General features: G+C 36.9%; 4 protein-coding genes across 9 annotated transcripts; 3 read left to right on the forward strand and 1 right to left on the reverse strand.

The window, feature by feature from the left end:
• The first annotated feature begins 843 nt into the window (after positions 1–843).
• Positions 844–1,994, forward strand: LOC129569375 (peptidyl-prolyl cis-trans isomerase, rhodopsin-specific isozyme). Its single transcript, XM_055448156.1, has 5 exons — positions 844–951; positions 1,030–1,240; positions 1,366–1,607; positions 1,671–1,777; positions 1,853–1,994. Exons 1-5 carry the CDS (start codon positions 907–909, stop codon positions 1,992–1,994), a joined length of 747 nt encoding a protein of 248 aa, XP_055304131.1. The 5' UTR covers positions 844–906.
• A 51-nt stretch (positions 1,995–2,045) lies between these two features.
• Positions 2,046–9,247, reverse strand: LOC129569374 (serine/threonine-protein phosphatase 1 regulatory subunit 10). Of its 3 annotated transcripts, none has more exons than XM_055448154.1 (5): positions 8,690–9,247; positions 8,046–8,143; positions 7,632–7,906; positions 6,274–7,470; positions 2,046–3,734 (listed from the first exon to the last, which is right to left on the reverse strand). In XM_055448154.1, exons 1-5 carry the CDS (start codon positions 8,690–8,692, stop codon positions 2,305–2,307), a joined length of 3,003 nt encoding a protein of 1,000 aa, XP_055304129.1. In that variant the 5' UTR covers positions 8,693–9,247; the 3' UTR covers positions 2,046–2,304. The 3 variants fall into 3 exon arrangements, with proteins under 3 accessions (XP_055304129.1, XP_055304130.1, XP_055304128.1); XM_055448155.1 differs by lacking the exon at positions 8,690–9,247 and adding an exon at positions 8,329–8,347; XM_055448153.1 differs by lacking the exon at positions 8,690–9,247 and having other exon boundaries at positions 8,046–8,470.
• A 258-nt stretch (positions 9,248–9,505) lies between these two features.
• On the forward strand, positions 9,506–10,708 carry LOC129569377 (39S ribosomal protein L10, mitochondrial). Its single transcript, XM_055448163.1, has 2 exons — positions 9,506–9,639; positions 9,844–10,708. Exons 1-2 carry the CDS (start codon positions 9,618–9,620, stop codon positions 10,626–10,628), a joined length of 807 nt encoding a protein of 268 aa, XP_055304138.1. The 5' UTR covers positions 9,506–9,617; the 3' UTR covers positions 10,629–10,708.
• An 822-nt stretch (positions 10,709–11,530) lies between these two features.
• Positions 11,531–14,718, forward strand: LOC129569376 (homeobox protein Mohawk). Of its 4 annotated transcripts, none has more exons than XM_055448159.1 (6): positions 11,531–12,009; positions 12,960–13,005; positions 13,265–13,433; positions 13,496–13,891; positions 13,964–14,265; positions 14,344–14,718. In XM_055448159.1, exons 1-6 carry the CDS (start codon positions 11,997–11,999, stop codon positions 14,483–14,485), a joined length of 1,068 nt encoding a protein of 355 aa, XP_055304134.1. In that variant the 5' UTR covers positions 11,531–11,996; the 3' UTR covers positions 14,486–14,718. The 4 variants fall into 4 exon arrangements, with proteins under 4 accessions (XP_055304134.1, XP_055304133.1, XP_055304136.1 ...); XM_055448158.1 differs by having other exon boundaries at positions 11,532–12,009; positions 13,262–13,433; XM_055448160.1 differs by having other exon boundaries at positions 11,543–12,009; positions 13,262–13,433; positions 13,997–14,265; positions 14,344–14,717.
• The last annotated feature ends 6,424 nt before the right edge of the window (positions 14,719–21,142 follow it).

Here is a 21,142-nt window from a genome sequence, read left to right on the forward strand (position 1 = left end):
TAACGATCAAGCGAAGATTTTTATCCATTTACTACAAGTAAAAATCAACTTGAGCCGATGGTTTTTTTTTTTTCAAAGTCTTTTTGGGTTACCAACAGAATCAATAAAGAATCGAACTTTATACGATTAGATTTCTTTTCGAAAAAAATAAATAAATCGAAAAAATGTGCATATCCGAAAGAAAAAAAAAATCTTTAAAATCTAGCCTAATACAACTGATGATATTACCTTTACTTTATTCTTAGGACTGTTACAAAGACTCAAATAAAGACTTAGACATGTTGAAAATTTAATCAAAATCTAATTTCAAGCGCTCTTTTTATTTCGACTGACCTTTAATTGTGTTCCTCTTTTGCTGCATTTTACTACTTGTAATCCAATTTTTGCCGTTCGTGTATGTAAATCGAGACATTATCATTTTCAGAAAGAAACGTACAATGTTACTATTTCACCAATGTATGCTGAAAAACTGTCTTCTATCAGAATGAAGATTACCAGAGATTTAAATTCATCGTCATTACTTCATAACCAAAGCAAAGCAAGGCTAGTATATGTAAACTGATTTCCTATCGCCGCATATTGTGAAATTCAAATATCGATTCGTCAATGGTTTTACGTCGTTGAATATGCTAAAAGTATACTTAATCTTTTGTGACGGTTTTCTATGGTTTCTGCAGGGTGAAACTGTTCCATCGAACACTAAATATACAATTGAGTTCCTCACTAAATCAAGACATACCAACAATGAATACAAACTTCACCCTATAGCTAACGGCTTCCAAATGAACATCGTTCGTGCATCGTATGTTCACTGTTTTCAGTTTTCTTTTAACTTTTGAATACGATAGCGTTAAAACATAGACAAATTATCAAGTATTTTTTTCCCTCAAATTCCATTTATACAAAATGATTCGTGAAATTGTAATATTTGTCTTTGCTGCAGTAAGCATGGTAAGGGCTAAATAAAACTGGTTTGTTCCACAAGAAACAAGATAATTCGAAGATATTTTATGATGAAAAAAAAATTAGGTTCATGCGGCCCATTTCAAAGTGACTTCACAAGTTAGCATGGATATATCCGTGGATAACAAGCCCATTGGAACTATTACCATCGGGCTGTTTGGAGATGATTCACCAAAAACTGTCGAAAATTTCCGAACGATTTGTATCAAAGGCATCAATGGAAAATCCTACAACGGCACAAAATTCCATCGCGTTATCGACAAATTCATAATTCAAGGTGATTTTAGTAGCAAAGTAAACAAGAACTTAAACTATTACGAAGAAAATTACAGCTTTTTCAAACTAGGCAAAGATTTTCTGTGATTATATTTTTCATAAGCCATCAAAATTGTTTTTGATTAGGTGGTGATATTGTATCTGGTGATGGTCGAGGCTCATTGAGCATTTATGGCAAGCACTTTGAAGATGAGAATTTGACAGTTAGACACACCGGCCCAGGTTTTATTGGAATGGCCAATAGCGGGCCCAATAAGAATGGCTGTCAATTTTATATCACAACAATGGAATCGCCATGGCTGAATGGAAAGCATACGATTTTTGGAAAAGTCGTAAATGGAGCGGCTTATGTTCATTTAATTGAAAAAGTGAAAAACAAAGAAAAGTTTCAATAAATTATCGAGATAGTACTAATGAGTTCCGAATTTTAGTTGGCAACAGATGAAAACCGAAAACCACTGAAAGATGCCGTTGTAATTAGTTGCAGGGATGAGCCAATGTTCTCCTCATACTATTATATCAGCGATAATCCATATGAGTGAGTTGCCGTATTCAGTCAAATAACCTAAAGAAATATTTGTTCAAATAATCCAAAACCATTTATATCTTCCAGTTTGTATGCCTGGATAAGAGCGTCTGCGATTCCATTGGGTTTTAGTTTTGCTGTACTCGGAATTTTCGCCGTAATCATCCGAAAGCTGGACAATATATCAAAAGCATGTGAAGAAGACGAAGATGATCAAAAGACCGAATAAAAGGGTTACACAACTAATCAGAAAGAAAGAAAGAAAGAGAAAAACAAACCATTTCACTTCATTGCGTTTTGTATAATTCGGGTTATTGTTATTTTTCATTTTAAAATTCAGTTTTTTTTTTCTATCTCTTAGATCGATCTTAAAAGGTATCGGCTATAAAATAATATGTTACGTTATTTTAACAATTTAACATGAACGAATACATATTGGTTTCATGTATTTAAACACTTGTGTTTTTTTCTTTTTACAAAATTGTGTTTTTTTTTCGCCGCTTTTGTGGTATGTTTCACTTAAATGCTAAAAAATTACACTAAAATTTCGGTCCATTTTCGCCGGGATGTAAAAATTTACAATTTTTCCCGTGCCTACAAAAGCCACGTTGAAATTGCTTGCATATTCTACGATTCGAAACCCAATTCTGTCGTGTATTGTTGTTGTTGTTGTTGTTGTTTTGGTTGTTGTTCGGACCTTGAGCTTGCCAATTATTGTTAGCGACATTATTGTTGCCACCGAACCAATTGTTTCCGCGATTGGCGCGATTGTCGGGCATCATCGGTGGCATACCTTGTGCGAAATTGTTCATAAATGCCATATTATTTGGTGGCAATTGTCCCATCATCGGTGCCATTGTGGGTGTATTGAATGCGTGAATCGGATTCATGTTGATCGGGTTGATTGCGTCCGGTGGAATCATGAGACCGATTTGTGGCGGTCGAATGCCCATTATATTTTGTGCTGGCCAATTCATGTTGTTGAATTGACTGAATGTACCAAAGTTTGAAATGCCATTCAAATCGTCGAGATTGCCAGCTTGGTGCGGCGGTGATCCTTTCGCCTCGGGCCAAGGCATATTGGTGTAATCATGTATGGCGTCCGTATTTCCGGTAATATCGTAGAGAGGTATGGTTGGTGGTTCAATATTTTGGAATGCAATCACATCTGGTTCAAGTGGACTGTCTGGGATCATTGCTCGGTTAAAGTAAATTGTGTTGAGGCACGTTTTTTCACGTTCGGCCTGCACTTCGCGTTCTTTGCTCTTCACTTCATGTTCGGGCACATCGTCGACCAAAATCAGTGGTGCCCATGCTATTTGTTCCGTCATCACATCGTCAGCGATACCCTTTCGCCCAATCTTAAATGCTTCACGCTCGTTGACACGTTCAATTTGCTTCATATCGACAAATGTTTTGGTCACATTCACCCGTTCCGTTTCATCCAATTCGAAGAATCGCACTTCTTCGAGAGATTCTTGTGGTTTCCATCGTAACGTTTTCTTTGGGCCTTTGCGTCGATGAATCGTTAAAACACCTGGTGGACCGTCTGGGCCACAACCCGGTCCTGGTTCACGTTTCACTTCTTCAACCGGCTCTTCGGGCGATTCAATTGTGGCTTCCACCGATTTTTGTTCAACAGTTTGCTCTTCACTTGAATCGTCTTCCGTTTTGAGTTTCTTTTCCTTCGTCTCGCCATCGTCTGAACCGTCCGTTTCTCTTTTGGCTGCGTCTAATTTGGTATCCTCTTTATTTTCACTCTCTTCTAACGTGTCTTGATAGAATCGCAATGGAGCGGCTGTCACAGCTTTGGCCGCATCTTTGCTGTCTTTCGGTGCTGTTGTCTTATTATCGCCGACAATTTCCGACTCTTTTGCACTTGTGATTCGCTTACGCTTTCGCACCTCTTTTTTGGTGGTCGCCGCTGTCATTGCATCCATAAACATGTCTGATTCAATCAATACCGATGCTAAAAATACAAAAAAAATATAAACCAAAATTCAACGATTAATATTTATCGAAATCGAAAAATGTGAAAATCTTGTGAAAATATTCGTTAAAAAAAAAAAATCTCGATATTTCGAGGCAGCTTGATGTGGTGTGATGACGCAGCTATGTGAAAAGATATTGTTTATATCGATCGCCTGAAAAAAAGTACAAAAAAATTGATTACATCTAAGATTTGCTTTCATTCGTCACATTCACCGACGTAAGGCGATTTTCCGATAAAATAAAAACGGCAATTATTTCTGGGCATGGCAGAAGTTGAACGCATATAAAATCGTTACGATTACTATAATTAGTATGTTTTCGATTATTTCATCGACAAATAAAAAATAATTTTATTTTGATGTTAAAACATCAACAACTGACTAAAGCTATGCTCAACGTCATAAAAGGCGAGAATAACTTAACGGCTTCAAAGCTTTCGCCAGATTTCATGTGCGTTTATTCGATGAATCATCGTTGGAACTTTTTACGCAGCATGACTTTTGAGTCCCTATCAGTTTTTAACGCTGCAAAGTGTATGCAAGGATGTTGGCATAATATTCAAAAATGAAAGTAAGAAAAGGGCGACAAAAGTGTTCAGCACTCTTTGTATGTTTATATTCCTGTACTTGTTGGCTTATTTGTACGTTGTTTGGATTTTTGTGTTTGATTACATCAGTGAAACCGATCGGTGAATTATTAAATGACTGGAAAACCCATTGAATAAACACTTGCTATCATTTTCACATGCGAATTTTCCCCCGAGAAATGATAACGAACCCATAAATTTCGGAATAAATCCAATTCAACGAATTGTTATGTTATTTTGTTTACCATTCAGCCACGCTGATACACCACGAATGATTAATGATTAGTTGGGATGACGGTTTGTTGCTTTAATAAAAACAAAACGGTACGTTTATAACGCGTTCGATCAACCATATATACAGAGTGCAAAGGATGGGGCTATGGTAAACAATCTGACAACAATTTCAAAATCACAAATGAAATGTCATCAGAATTTTATTTCGAATATTCTTAAGCCGAATGTTTATAAAAAATCGAAAAAATTGAGACAAGCGCCAATTTGAATGGTTTAACCGTTACATCATAGAACGAAATGTCGCATCGAAATGCGAAAAAAACATAAATGAATAATTAATATATGTGTATAGCGTCATCGTTCTTATGGTGTAACGGCCAAATCTTGGAAAGAGGCACGCTTTCGACACGGATCAGTTGAACTATTCAGTATTGTTGTTATTCACACAGAACAATTGTTGCCTCGGGATATACACACAGATAGACAGAGAGGCACAATTTGTATCTGAAGATGGATTCAGCTCAATATAGCTCGTTTAGTTCACGTACATCGCATTGGCTGCGACTGAATGGATAGAATGATAGCTCGGTTTCACGTTTCAACAATATTATAGATTGATTTCACGTTGTTGTTGCCAAAAAAAAAAACACACAGAGAGAGACATGCATTCTTTTGCTATAATAAAAACTTCGATAGCCCAACAACCAATTATTATGTATGTATACGTAAATGTGATCAGTGCCAAGTACAATTCCACACGTGGTGTGTGATCTTGTTTGTTTATTTTCATTTTTGTTTCTTCTAAACACCTTATTACTTTGCATTGACTAAACTACTAACAAATTTATAGCCTAAGAATGATGAACACACGCCATCGGCTAGGGTCGCAATCACCACTCAACCGCAAACGATGAATTGTCTCTATCTCAGTAACAGCATTTTAGCGGCCCGTTAATTCAATTTTGGAATTGAAAGCATATGTTGTTTTCAGCAGTTCAAAACACACATCAATATACACATAGATATGCTCTCTTACCTCTGCAATGGCATTGAGTAAAGAGTAGTAAAAGAACTTGTTGCTTGCTTGCTTAAGTTTTGTGTGTGTTCATTCCATGCAAAAAATTGACAGAATTTCTTTTTTCCACAAAGTTTTAACGTTTGGACTTGCGATTTTTCCGATTCGTTACATGCTTGCTGTTTCGTGGCCGTTGCGGCCCTAGTCTTGAGGCTTTCTATCAGTTTCACTTGTACTTTTTATTTCAACCTTTATTTGATTTTTTCAGTATTATTATTATCGTTTTTTTTTTCTCTTTCTGTGACAAAATTGCGGGCAAAAGAGCCGGAGCAAAATGGCACATTCTGTATAGGGGGAAGTTGAAAGTTTATTTAAAACGTAAATATGTCGCTATATATTTTGAATGCATGTTAAGATATTCAAATCAAAAAAGAGTAATAATATAGTTGATCTGTAGCATTTGTTTGTTTGTTTTTGGTTTTGGTGTATTATTAAAGGTATAAAAGGAGGTCGTATACTTATATCTCAGCCATAAAAAATTGTTTGGCCTGTGCGCGAACGCAATCCATTGCAGTGCATCGATCACAATGCCTTTTCACATAATGCACACGATCATCACGACCTGAGAATAGATACAATACAAGTACCGATTAGTTGGTTCACATTCATTGAGATACTTACGTTTCGGTTTCGCTGGAATGAGCTTGATCGCTCCCGGTTTGTCCACAGTTGGCGATGACAGTTTGATTTTCTTTTCGAGTTCTTTGACGGTGTGGTTGATCGGTGATAGGGATCGTTTTGCAACGATTGGTATTCCATTTGTAAGCACAGACGCTGGTTTCTTAAGATCTTTGCGAGATGGTGGTGGTGGAGCTTCTTCGGCCAATCCATGACTTCTGAATTGTTTGTTATAGGTTTTAACCGTTTTCGGTCGATTTTCAACATCTTTACGCACTTCAATTGAAATCGATTTCTTCTTGGCGGGCACTGAGGTTTCGGTGGTTGCTTTCTTCGTCGGATCCGTTGATCCGTCGGAAGATGTGGTTTTCTTCGGGATTTTTCCTAGTTTTTCAAGTGTTTTTGGTTGAATTTTCGCCAAAGTGTCTTTGTCTTTTTCGGCTTGGGTCTTGGACGATTCCGAATTTTTATCTTTCGAGCTACTTGAACCCGAAGAGCTAGAAGATTTCGATGACGATTTGTGTCTATCTTTGTCACGACTACTGCTCGATGAGCTGCTCTTGTGACCGCTCGTCGAAGATGACGAACTACTTTTGTGGGGTTTACTATGGCTGCTCGATGATTTTGAACTACTACTGCTGCTGTTGTGCTTCGATGATGACGATGACGATGACGATTTGTTGCTGCTTGAGCTTCGATGCGATGATGAAGAACTGGATTTCTTGTGATGGTCTTTGCTCTTTTCACGGTCTTTACCGTTTTTGTCATCTTTTGATTTGTCGCTGCGCGACTTTGACGACCGCTCATCCGAATCGGAATCTTTTAACGTATCGGCCAGACGTTGGCTGCCATTCTTTTTGGGCGATGTATCGCTTATTTTGGCCAGCGTTTGTTTGCCATCTTTCATAGTAAATTTGAAAACTAAGCCTTCACTTTCATCAGCTTCACCTAGATCATTCGCACAATCAGTCACATCATTATCGTTTATTTGAGACTCACACAAGCTACTATCTACAGTATTCAAATCGCCTGCACTGTCTAAGCTCTGATCACTAAACATTTGAACCGGCTTAACAATAATTTGAGTCTGAGGATCAAGAAGGTTTTCTTTATTAAATACAATTGAATTTTGACTAGAGATTTCGCCTCTCGCTATCTTAAGCCACTGCTCAACGAGTCTCGTTGCCAATATGCGAACACCTGTGGGAAAATAATGATAGAAACACACAAATGTCACACGTTAGTCATTTTTGTATGAAAAATTATTTGAATTTTCCTTATTCTATCACTGTTTTCGTTTCTTTTTTTTTTCACTTTTTAAAATGGTTTTGCTAATTTATCGAGAAAAAAAAATATATTACCTTCATTTTCCTCTTCGCGCGATAGACCTTTGACCAGTTTGGGTGCAGAGTTGCTTTGTAATCGCGGAACATCAACCGGACACAAGAGCAACAGTTCCAATAGCTCCTGCACTAAAGGCCAATTTTTCGAATCGATTCCATCCGCCAGCCATGAATGCACCAACGGCCATCCACCGCAACCCATGAATTGTCCCAGTAATTCCGTTTCGGTACACTTCAGAATTTGAATATAAATGCATTTTGAGACGAGCTTCTTTGAGTATTTGCTCATTAACCTAAATGTCGAAGAAGGAAAAAACGTGACGCAATTTGTTGAAGATTAGTTTTTTGAAGAAAAAAAAAAGTAATTTGAGCGTTTTACAGTTAGATAATCAAAACCGAAAATGATGAAAGAAAAAAAAAATTTATATTTACCCGGCGAGTCTTTTAACTTCGGTCGCACTACGAATTCCTCCATTTGGCGATAAAAGTACACCAATGCAAGATAATAATTTCACTGGATCAATCCTTGGCTGTAACATTGAAAAAACACTGTTTTAAAACTGCTGCCAAAAATGTTCGTCAATTGAAAGGAAAAAAAAACAGCGGAACAAAAAATAATAAAAACTGCCACGTATTGCTTCACTCGACAAATTCTGAATAACAAATAAGGTGATATTTTTTTTTTCGGTTGCAAGAGGTAATCTGAAGTACTGACAACTGATTAGAGGAACATTTGACTTTGCATTCGTACAGAATAGTGAATTATGTGGGAAGTGCGCTCAAAACACACCCATTAAAAGCATTTTGGTCTTTTCCATTCAATCAATCTACTACACAAACACACGAGAAACAAAAATCTATCAAATCTAGTCCATCAGTTGTTCATTAGACGTTCGCAGTCAAACAAAGAGCGTAAAGCAACAGGAAATATAGTACAGTCGTATTAGGCAATTATGTAAATCGTACGTCGAATGCACACAAACAAATATATATGTTTTTTTTTTTTCTATGGCCAGAATAAATGAAAACGCTAAACAGATTTGGAAGATATTTTATTTTTGGAAGAAAAAACATACCATTTTCGTTTCAACCTACTGAAAATTCATTCACATTCAAATAAAAGCCATACAGAATTTTTCTGATATTTATGGCATTCAAGTAGGTCTTGGTAGTTCAGAAAGACAAATTTTTTTTTTCTTTTGTCGTATAGAAAAAACCAAAATGGCGGAGACCTTCACTTTTGATTACCCGTAATCACTTTCACAAAATCAATCGACATTGAAAACACTCTCAATATATATTTCTTTTTCTTGTTAAAAATGTTTTTTTTTTATATATATATATGGTCAGTTCGTTAAGCTAAATTGCTTAAATTTTATTTTCAGTTTATTTTCTTTCTTTATCATTAAATAATTTTCCAATGGAATCGTAAATGGTGTCGATTATGTACGATTTGCATGAATCTAAAAAAAAAAAAATTCTTTTCATATAGTTTATGAATAAGCTACTGTGCTGCTGCTATATTGCGTCTGAATTGTTCGATGACTTCTCCAAAACTGATTCGCCAAAAGGAAATGTAAGAACAGTGTTGCCATTCCCTGTGCGTACAGCGACACACCCGTAAATGTTTTGCCAAATGGATGCGTTCGATGCTCATCGATCAAACACAATCGGAAAACGATTAAAATTCAATTGTTTGGAAATGATTTTAATTTTTTTCTTTTCAAATATCATCAAAGTGGGTCAAAAGAAATAAATTGAAATAGTTGTTTGAATTTTTACGATTTGCGGAAGTTTTATTTCAAGTAGATGTGAAACCGCAAATGTCATGTCAATTCAAAAGACCGCACACTGTATTTGAATGACAGCTCTATGGAGCAGCATGTTTTGACATTCGCATTTGGATATGTCAATAGAGGTTTTTTTAAGAACACACAATAAAATTTGCAATAAATTTCATTTTCAATTAAAAACCACTGTAAATAGTGTGATTCATCGGCAAAAATGAGTGCATTACTCAAGCAGGGTGAGTTGGTTTCAAAGAATATTTGGTTTGGTTTGGTTAGAAATTTTTAGATTTTTTGTGTTTAAATCAAACTCAACTTAACCAAAAAAAATTGTTACCGAACGATACTCAATTGAAATTGACACTAGAGAAGTAGAAAACGCCTGAATAAGCAATTGAATGAAGCAAAAATTTAACAACAATGTTTATTTTTCTAAATTTCAGGTTTGCTGCACAGTGAAAACATCTTGGTGCAATGTAAACGATACGGGAGCAAAATAAATATACAAAGACCACGTCCGCCACATTACACTCGTAAATTGTTCAATGCGGTCACAGAGCCGGTATACCCGCGTCGAACAGCCATCGATTTATGCCAGGAAAAATTGGCACTGCAACAATTGGAGAAACAGCACAGAGAACAGAATGTTTTGCATCCATATGAAGGTATCTTGGCCAAAGAGTTGTTCAGTTTTTTCGATTCGGCAAAAATGATTTTGATTTGCCACAAGAATTCGATGGATGGATTTGAGTTTTTCAATTTCAAAGTGGCCATGCACAAGAAGAATATTAAGACGAAAATTATGTCACGAAAAATCATTAAAGGAGCAATAGGGGATACTAAATTCAACGCAATGTTACCGTTGCTAATGGATACACCATACAGTTGCATGCTATTCAGTGACGAATGGAATGTAAACGATGCGTTAGCGGTGCTGAAAAAAACACCAAAAGTCATTCTGCTGGCGGGTACACTGGGCGATCGATACATGAGCCGAAATGAATTGGAAAACTATGCTAAGCTGCCAGATTTGACAACGGTACGAGCTCAATTTGTGGCGACAATGAATTCGGTTGGCGGTCAACTAACAAATCATCTGCAAGCACATCAAAGTAATTTTGCGTACATGCTTGACGCACACGCGGATGCATTGAAAAATGCAAACACCGGCACCAGCACGACCAACGTTGATAAATCGAATAATACGACGACTGACAAATCCACATAAGTTAAGAAATCGAATGTACCTTGTTTACAGATGAAATGAACTAAATAGTGAATAAAAAACATAACAAATTGATTACAGAAGCTATTAAGCGTTTTGACATGAAACACACATTTTTTTTAATGATCTGACTAGTTTTTTCTTCGTTTTCTCTTTTTCCTCGAAATTTATAAATAGCATTGAAATCAGGGAAATTTATATTGAAACACACATTTACACATGCACACAGGATCGGCAGAATCGGATTTCAGTTCGTTCGTTGTTCCGTTCGGAAGTCGAACGCTGAGTGGCGATATCAAATCGTGACCGACACATTTGTTGAATGTGAGACTCGAATAACCACTTGCATGTAAAAATAAAAAAAAACACTCTGTTTTTGTCGTCGGCAATTAACGATTCCACCCGAACTGCCGTTTGTTTGAAGAATCAGCCAAAAAAAAAAATGATTATTGTTGAAAACAAATCAACGATCGCCGTGAAATTCAAATGGAAAAGCTTTAGGTTTTTTTTTTCCTCAGTCATGTTTTATTTTGATCATAGTCGCAATTTAGAAAGAAAAACATCGTTCAATGTCTTGAAAACAAGAAAAATAAACGAAGCATAGGATTGACAAGGTTTCAGTGGACGATCTAAATAAATAAAAGGAAAACACAATCGACGGAGAAAGAAAGAGAGGGAAAACGGACCACAAATTGGATGACACAAAGCATCGTGAAAAATCGCGTTTGTTCGCATTCTACAAACACTACCGAATGGATTATAAAGGATAACAATTTATATGCGACTTTTGTTCTCGACCGATGTTATCATATGGTCGGTTAGCGATGTGATACGAACACAGAGCGGCGTGGTGTGTGTGTGTGTCTGTGTGTGATACGCTGTGACATCCTAACATGTTTTCCCAACAACATTCATCGTGACAATATTCGTGTTTATTTTAAGTGTTTCTTATTCTTTGGCTCATTTTCATTCAGTATTTAAGGTATGTGCAATTTTTTCTCGCCTTTCAGTCGATTCTAATCCATGTCGCGTGCAAAACACAGTGTACCAAGCACAAATTCGCCTGAATAATTTAAGCGAATCAACAACAACAAACCGAACAAAAAGAAAAGAAAATAAAACGAAGAAGAAGAAAAATAAAATAATATTTGGATGTGAAAACAAGAATTGTACGCTTTGTGGTGTTTGGCAGGTCAAAAATAGAAAATAAAGTCCAGTAACGGTAGTTATTTTTCTACTGGTAGTGGCTGGCACAAAGAGAGAGAGAAGGAGAAAGATACCCAGTGGTCGAATAGTAGCGTCGTGTGTTATTGTGTTTATTTTAAAATTAATTCAATAAGAAACTAGTTTATTTTCGGCTGTGCTAATTTAATGATAAAATTAAGTAAGTTGGAGGTGTTTGTTTTACAATTTTTTTTTCTTTTCCTTTTCGTTGCTCTTAATTGTTTCTTCAATTTGTTGTGATGCTTCGTATTTTCGGTGCGAATGAAAAGGAACACTTTTTGTGGCATTCCAATGATTCAAATCTAGAAAATAGTTTATTTTTATTATTTTTTCTTTCGTGAAATTCGCATTGGTGTTGAAAAGTTGAGTTTTCCTTCAGAGACAAAAAAAAAAATGGACGACAAAGGTCATAGATGATTTGTGCAATTTTTTTCCTTCTCGAAATCATCCTTTTGCGCATGATCAATGACATCGAATTTCATTATTTGGCCAACTGAATTGATCAACATTTCTTCCTAATCACAAATTACGAGCAAAAAATAGGATGCCATGAAAATGGTCCAAATTTTTTTCTTCTCCTTCGGAATTTTCCGTTTCTTCTCATCATTTTCATCTCGTAATCTCTATAAATTGATAACATCATTGTAAATTTGCATTCGCTGCCTTGTTTTGAGCTTATAAAACTCAACGCATATACTAATCAAATTGTAGCAAGGCTCACGAAATAACACACTCATATAGAAATTTCATATCCAAATCGTTGTACGTTCGCGCGAATCAACGACGACGACACAAAAGAAAAACATTGATTCGATTACGTATAAACGCGGGGGACATGAAATTATTGTTTTTTGCAATCTCAAACGAAAATGAGAAAATGTCGTCGCGCACATATGTGGTGACAAGATCGAGTCTCATCGCTCTCAGCGAAAGCAGAAACGTTGAGAACCGAACGCCCGTGTACTATAGAAATCGTGTTTTTTTGTGCGCATATTTTTAGACACCACAAATGAAGCTGTTTTACAAGTTGTGTTTTTTTTATCGCATTTTCTTCTGTTTTTTCCTTTTCACATACAAAATAATCTCTCTTTTTTTTCTGTGTCTTTATAGAAATGGATAAGGGTACGCGTCCCATAAGAAGTAGAATGCATAGTAGGTTCGTTTCGGGCGTGCAAGTGTGTGAGCGTGTTGTTTTTTTTTTTCAATGCAAAACTTGCATGTAATTAATTTGTTAATTGTTTTATTTGCCTTTGAAGTTAACATCCAACTGACACCTCGAACAATCGAAAATGTTGAAATCCCTTGAACCGTTATAAACATCAGCATTGTTTCTTTCTCATGCTTTGGTTCACAAAAGAATTTATGATGCATGTAACGATTGGATTTAGTTGATGTTACTTTTTTTATTTCAGAAGATCCTGGACACCTGTCTCCGGTGATCTAAATCGGCCAGTTAAGCGTCTGTTCACACCTGAGATCAAGCGAATGCTCAAGGATTGGTTGGTGCGACGACGAGAAAATCCATATCCAAGCCGAGAGGAGAAGAAATCATTAGCTCAAAAAACTGGATTAACCTATATTCAGGTATAAACCGATTAACTCACCATTTTATTCGCATAATCGCATTAAAAGTGGATTTGTTTCAGATTTGCAATTGGTTTGCGAATTGGCGACGAAAACTTAAAAATGCTGGCAAAGAACCACAGAAGAACACATGGGGTAATTTGATAAAAAACTATAACACCAATGCCCGTGGAAATGTGGAACAGTTCAGTATTTGTTCGAGCGACAGTATTTGGGAAGACGAAGAGCGTCGCAACGAATACATTGGCAACAAAATCGCTAATGCCAATCGAATGGCCGGAAATTCACCGCAATCCGCAATGTATTTCAATAGTTTCCTTCGATTTGATCAGGACGTTTATGTGAAACCCACGTACAAAAATTCAGACAACAATCATGAGAAGATTGAACACTTAGGTCAATCGAATGCGGATGCTAAAAGCGATGCCACCGACCTTTCAAACGAACAATGTTATCAGGTAAACCAAACGAAAAGCGCATTCAATTCTCTCGGATTCCTTTGAATGAAATTGACTTTCATGGCTTAACAGTTTGCTCGAACAAAATTCTGGGTTGATTCACAGGTAAGCTCGACGACAAACAACAATAACGGTGATTCTGTGATTCATATGAAAGCAAGCAACGAACAAATGGAAGTGGCGTTGAAGCAGCAACAGGCCAATTGCTTTCCCAATCCGAAATACAAAAATCAAATCATGGAAAAGTATTTACAAAGTCTAGACAGTACACAGGATAACAAAGGCAAGTGTGGGCTTGAATTATCGAAATGGCTTGAAAGTGCAGCTAAGTTTACGCCTGAAAAGAATAACTACATCGAATGGGATTCAAAAAAGTGAGCATCCATCAAAACCGGTCCAATGTTTTTAAATTGCAATTCGAAACCGATTCTTCTTTGTCATTTATTTCAAAGGATGTGTGCCAAACAAGACGAATACCAGGACCAGTATCTAGCTGAAACTAATATTACCAGCATTCATCAGAAAGAAGAGCTGGACGCAGCCGAAGCGCTCACTTTTTTGGCCGGCAACTTCAAAAGTCGATGGGTCAAATAAAGACATTTCTTTGTTTATTGTTGGAAGTGATTAATTTTTATGAGTATCATTTTTCTAACGCATTCCATCACGGAATCTTTGGTAGTTTGAATTCTTGAATTTCGACCATACATTTTTTTTTCTATCACTTACACAACAAACGAAAGAGAATTATTTTATTTAATGACTGTTAAGTACAACAATTGATGTTGAATTTATTTTTATTATACCAAATCTTGAATATATATATTTTTCTGTTGAGAATTTTACTAATTTTGGAGTTTTATTTCGGTTTGTTGAGTATAAATACGTTTTTCTTTTTCGAAAATTGATCAATTTTCTTTGAAAAAAAAATGAAGTGAGTTCTAGTTCAACAGAAAAAGTTTGAAAATGTATGTTTCAAAATATTCTCCATAGATAGCACTACTATATGGACCGAAAAGTAATGAATTTTCAATATTTTTGTTAATAATTCATAATCTTTCAAAGTGTTTTCCAATATTGAAAGAGTAGTTAACATCAATTTTAAAGACAACTGCCCTGGATCGTAATTTTAGTCATGAATTTCATCCATGTTTTCCTTTACGTAAAACGATTTTGATGAAACAGCACAACGCTCAATGCATATGTTTGTCTCGTTCTGTCGTGCCTCTGCACACAATTGCTCATCGAATGTTCTGTGACATTCGGTGTTCATTCATTAACAAACAGACTACAATTCCATCATGTTGGTTGTGCGTCGCCGGACAAATATTCGAAATTTCAATATTTTCTTCTCCAGATAACCAACCACTTATAATTTATTTAAACAATCGAAAAAAGGTAATTCAAACGTAAATCATAAAAGAATTGTCGATTTAAATAAAGAAAAAAGGGAAAATATCAAACATTTTCAGAAAAATACGTCGTTCGCTATATTGTACGCCTGTTCCCTCTATTTTTTTCTGTATCGGTAGTCGGTTGGTATTAGGAGTAGAAGAAGCGTTTCGAATCGAATGCATGCGAGTCAAGAGTGGCGAGTAAAAAGCAGGCAAAGAATCGAATGAGCGACGTACGGTAATTCATGTTAGCCTGTTACTTGACGCGCCTCTTGCATCAAAAACGTATTTTGATTAGTTCGTTTGGTTCCTTTTACGCTCAATTCACTGCGATCAAAGCTGCTCATGTCACGGTTTTGTTTTGAAAGACTATTCGTATAGGCGAGTAGTACGTCGTTTCCCCAGCAAACGTACTGTTGTGACTGGCTGTTGTTACAGTTTGGTTGTGGCGCGAATGCCCGTTTCGAAACAGACAGCGTAGCTTGTGTTTGCCGCCTTGCTTTGCTTTGCTTTGCTTTACGGCAAGCGATATGGCAAAACGAAATGTGTGTTTTCTGTGCTGGGTGATGTGCTCCTGGTTGAATTGTGATTGTATAGGTGAAAAAAGAAATGGTTGGGAGTAGAGAAATCATAGGCCAGTTGTTGGATTCGTATTTTCGATTCTGAATCGGGCCGGTTTGTCGGTAGGCAAGTACATAAGGAAATAGAATTCTTGATGCATTTCGATGTCACATTTTATGGGCGCCTGTTATTCGTGTCGGTCGAGTAATGCAGAAAGCTGACAGATACCACCGCCAAAACGTGATTTCATTCAGCTTGAGCGCTACATTCATTTCCTTATAGCCGCTTTCCCATTTCGTACGTTCGCTTTACGATGGAGACTGTTCGGTGTGTGTATGGTTCATGTTACAAGTTGTGTTTGCCCGTTTCAAGCTTCTTTTGCCCGTGTGCACAAAATCATCAATGAAACAAGGCAAGCGTTGCTTTGACTAATGACAACATACCTTGAGCTTAGCTGTTCCTTTTCGCGCACCTGTGTCGCTTTTTTATTCACCTGAAACATCGAAACAAAACCGAACAAAAAACATGAATGTTTTGGAAAATTTAAAAATTTATTGGGCGTTACATCAATTTGACTTGGAGTTGCCTATCTCGTTTGGCACAGTGATGGTGCGACGAGGACGGCAATACGTAACCGCACAATATTCGAAACAATCGCTAGCGAACGCAGCGTATGGCAACGTATCGATGGGCGAAACGGAGAAAATACGAGCACAGCGAGACGATGAAACGAGAGTGAAATAGGTGCAAAGCACAACAGTCTCTCTGTTTTGCCAGCACACAATCGTCGACTCGAGGTAGTTGCTCTGAACCGCATATCCGCATTCGCACCGTGCTGATTTTCATGTGCACCTGGTAGAAATGTCAGACATTTATTTCACTTTTATCTCGATTTTTCCTTCCCATAAATCACAGAATTATGATTTAGTAGTGTTGCTGCTTTTACGAGCGTTTGTTTCAGTGATTGCTTCACAATTATTATGTGATTGGGGTGTTCGGCGAAGACAAGACTCACACTGAACTTCAGTCGATTTTCGATTCAATTTCAGCATTGAATGTAAACCGTGTTCATTGTCTGAGCTGTGCGGTACGCGCGCGTCTGTGTACGTGTGCATGTGTGTCTCTTTCACTTCTCTTTCTCGTTTTCATCGAACCGCTTCTACTTTCAGCCGTTCGGAAGCGTTTGTGTGGCAACGCTAAGATGAGTGAGTGGAGAGCCCAGCACAACAGCACCAGAAATGCGATCGAATATGTTGCATTGCCTATGCTGGTTTTCATGTGCGCCTGATAAAATTTGTCCCATTGCTCTCGTTTTGACGTCATATCTGTATTTGTAGCAGGTGCACGCCTTTCTGTTATGAACTCTAAACACACTGATCTCTTATCACAAAACGAAGCGTTTTTTTTTCTCCTCTTGAATCATGAAAGGGAGAAAAAATATGACTTGGGTCGTATTTTTATCACTTTAAATACATTATTATTGTGCGCAACTCAAATGGCAAACATTTATTCTATTCGGCTAAATTTAGTAGCAAATTGCTGGTTGCGACACGGAAAATATTCTAATTTACTACTACCTCACATCTTTACAATTTATTCGCTGATAAAGTTTCGTCAGTAAATTCTCTGAGCACTTTACGGCTTACAAGCCCTTTTTTCTCATTCTCATTGTTTACTGAAGATAACGTCGAAATTTTTTTAATATATACAGACACGCGTTCGGTTTGGATGAGCGCTACGTGCACTCAATATGCGTCTGTTATCATCTGTAATTTGAATAAGGCACCTGCATGTATGCTATAAACAAAATTAAGAAATAAATCGAATCATATGATTTTCCGCAAAAAAACATTTCAAACTTTTCGGTCAAGTGCTACAGTTCAATTACGCCTACTCATTAGAAATTGAACTGAACTTTACACGAGTCGAATGAATTGCTAACTTGGATAGAATTAGCCCGAAGAAAATCCAATCATTTTATTTTTGAATTTGCAGCTATTTCAAGATTGTTATGAACGGACAGTGTCTATTTCAGGTATTTTGTGGGATTAAAAGGAAAAATCTCGTCAAATTATCTTAATTGATTGGTCGAGAAATGCTAATTGGGCTGAAATAGCGTTGCAGAAATGCCGACAAAATAGCCAAATACTTGCGAAATTGTGCATTGCGAAAAAAAATGTTTCAAATATTGAAGAAAAAAAAATTCTACGACAAAAAAATGAGGCTACAAATTATTATTTGCACATTTTGTATCAGAATTGGCGATCAGACGAACAAACAAACAGTGTGTCGGAATAAACACAAATGCGACCAAATTGGCAGATAGAGAAATGTTTATTTTTCTGTTGCAAAAGAGAGCATGCTCTCGATCGTCGTATTCTCGCGATGCAGTGCATTGGATTCGCCTACGTCTTTTTTAATTATACACTTTGCTTGATATCGTTATATTCCGTTTGGTGTGTAATCGCAACGAAGCACGCAACCCAAAAAAGGAGTGAATTCTTATTTAGTTTTGACTCGTCATTTCCTATAAGCTTGAATAACTTGAATGCATCCTCAGCGTTGCTGTTTAGCATGGATATACATATGTGCTTGGGTGGAGAGAGAATTCAGAAAGTAAAGGACCATTCAAAAAAAAAAAAAAAAAAATCAAACCGAACAGCGTATATCATTATCTTATCCGCCGAATGACTAACCATCGCGCATCTATTGGCCGTGTTAAAATGTATAAAGAAAAAAGGCACCAAAGATGTGGTCCGTCTATTAAGCTGGCGAATGTGTGGGAACAGAAGCCCCTTTGGAATGTTCTGCGAATAAACGTTCGTGTGCAAATGATTCTGTGATGGTCATTTTCTTTCTTCCTCTCGATTTGTGCAGAGTAAAATGAAAGTTCGATCTGTCAGATACGCTCTACACATACAATAATTTAGAAAATAGGCATTCAACGATGCTTTGGGCCATCACGACATTCTCGCAGTAATGGATTCTCATCGTATGCGTTTCGGACATGCAACTCATGTTCGGCAGCGGTGGGATCAGAGAATGTTTTCCTGCGAAAAGAACAAATGCTTATTGTTCGTTTGAATGTGGTGATCACATTGTTGGATCACATTGCTTTGCATGGCAAGTGGATTTGAACTGTGTTCCGAAGCACAAATCCCCAAACAATGCTTTGATTAAATCAAATATAAATCTCGAGATGTCATAAATGATATCATTGATTTTTTTTTATCGATAAATTAAATTATAGATGGGAAATTGCACTCTTCGTGAGTGCACCTACACCGGGTAAACACCGTATTTTCTTAATCAAGCGGTTGTCAACGTGAGTATTATGAATTGTACGATGCAATCGTAGGTTTGGAGAAGAATGACGCGTTTCACAAAAGAATAATGAACTCAGAAATGACGGAGAGCGTGAGCTAATATCATATGGCTTATAAAAATTGTGATTCCCAAATAAATAGAATGAAGTTGCATTTAATTCGAAAAGAAAATATTGTTCCAAGTTGACGTCTCACGCTGTCTTAATTATGAAATAAATGTTATAAAAGTTAGTTGTTTTTGTAATCGCTTGAGACTGATAAGTGAACGACGATCGCAGGTTCCAGTGCATTTGTACCGAAACCCGTACAATGTTTACTCAATGATTTTTTTCCCCCTGTGTTGTTGTTGGTGCTCCAATGATAACGATTACAATCACTGTTGAATTGTTATTTCGATTTTGTGTGTTTCAGTGCTTGTCTTGTCAATTTTTTCCTATTTCACTTCAAACGGAACATCTGTTCGACAAATGACTAAAAACGACATATGGCCGAGGCTAAATACGACGTATTTCGAGTGCCTCACTTTTTTTTTCTGCTTCGATCAATTCACATTTAATTTTCATTTATCAACTCAAGAAGTTCACTCGTTTGCGATAAGGCCGTACTTATCGGTTCACATCAAAACATTTTTTTTTTTTCGTCATCACACGGCACAAAAGGTGTTCTCAATCGATATGCGTAAAATTTGAAAAATTATATGAATTTGCAAGCGAAAAATTTCAAATGCTCAAGCAAATTACGCGATAGAAGGCAAGAAAAAAAATGTGGTTTGCTCAAGCGTTTACACTTTTTGTGCACACATCGCAATGTTAATTATTATAATGAATAATGAGTGAATAAGTTGCAAATTGCCGAAGCTGGAATTAGACATTAACCGACGCATTTTCGATCGACAAATTTGTGAAGCGTAGAATGTGTTCATGAACTGTTTCAGTGACCGAACCGCCTGTTTATTGGCACCTGGAATGCAAATAGACCGCTTTTTTTTTCTCGTTAAAATGAAAGAAAAAAAAATCAACAAAATCAACCGAAAAAAAGAGAATGCAGACGCGCACGTCGGTTTTAGTGATTACACACAAAGTGAGAGTGAGCGAGAGTGTGTGTCTGTGTGTGTGTGTGCGCGAAAGAAAGATAAAAAAAAACGAAAAACACATAATCGAGTTGCGACAAAAAAGTGGTATGTATGTAATACGAGCCACCTTGTCATGCAGTAATATTCAATTGCTTCTGTTCCGTTCCGTTTTGTCGCCGTCTTGCAGTGTATTTGTTCAGGCATATGTAAACGTGCATGGTACACCGCTGGTGTTTCCCGAAAGGAAGCGTAATAAAAATGATGAAAAAGACCGTATAAATGCCATATTATCCCATTGTGTTTTCATTTAATTATTTATTTTTTAAAACTTAAACCCATGCATAATGGTGGGTTTTCTTTCACAGTTTTCGTCTCTTGTTTTTTTTTTCTTCCCTTTTGGAAATGAGGCAAAATCGAACGACAATGACCACTGCGATGGTGACGATGAACGAAAAAAAAAACACAAACACGTCTCATTCTGGTTGCTCAAATTCACGTTTTCTTGATTGTTGCAATAGGAATTCCAGAGGCATTGATCGTGCTTGCACAAGCCATGCACATTGCACACTCGTCATGAAAGTGAAACACCTGATCAACATGTTATGCGTCTAACTTTGGGTTTCTTCTTGTTTATTTCGGGGTTTGGCCATCGAGGCAAATGTTTGTGTGTGTAAACAGATGCTATCACACGCCGATTGTTTCACCGAATAATCATCATTTTTACCAATTGCCATACGAACAAAAATATTGACATCGTTTCCATTTCATCGGCTGTTTCGGTCGTCGGTTAGTTTTCATTTGCGCGTTTGGGTTTCCGTGTGTTGATGGCCATTTGTCGATGCATGTTGGCAACTCTCTCTCTCTCTCTCTCTCTCTCTCTCTCTCTCTCTCTCTCTCTCTC

Source organism: Sitodiplosis mosellana, unplaced genomic scaffold (assembly GCF_009176505.1).
Source record: "Sitodiplosis mosellana isolate CC-2019 unplaced genomic scaffold, AAFC_SMos_1.0 Smas_scaffold_30, whole genome shotgun sequence".
Classification (NCBI taxonomy): domain Eukaryota; kingdom Metazoa; phylum Arthropoda; class Insecta; order Diptera; family Cecidomyiidae; genus Sitodiplosis; species Sitodiplosis mosellana.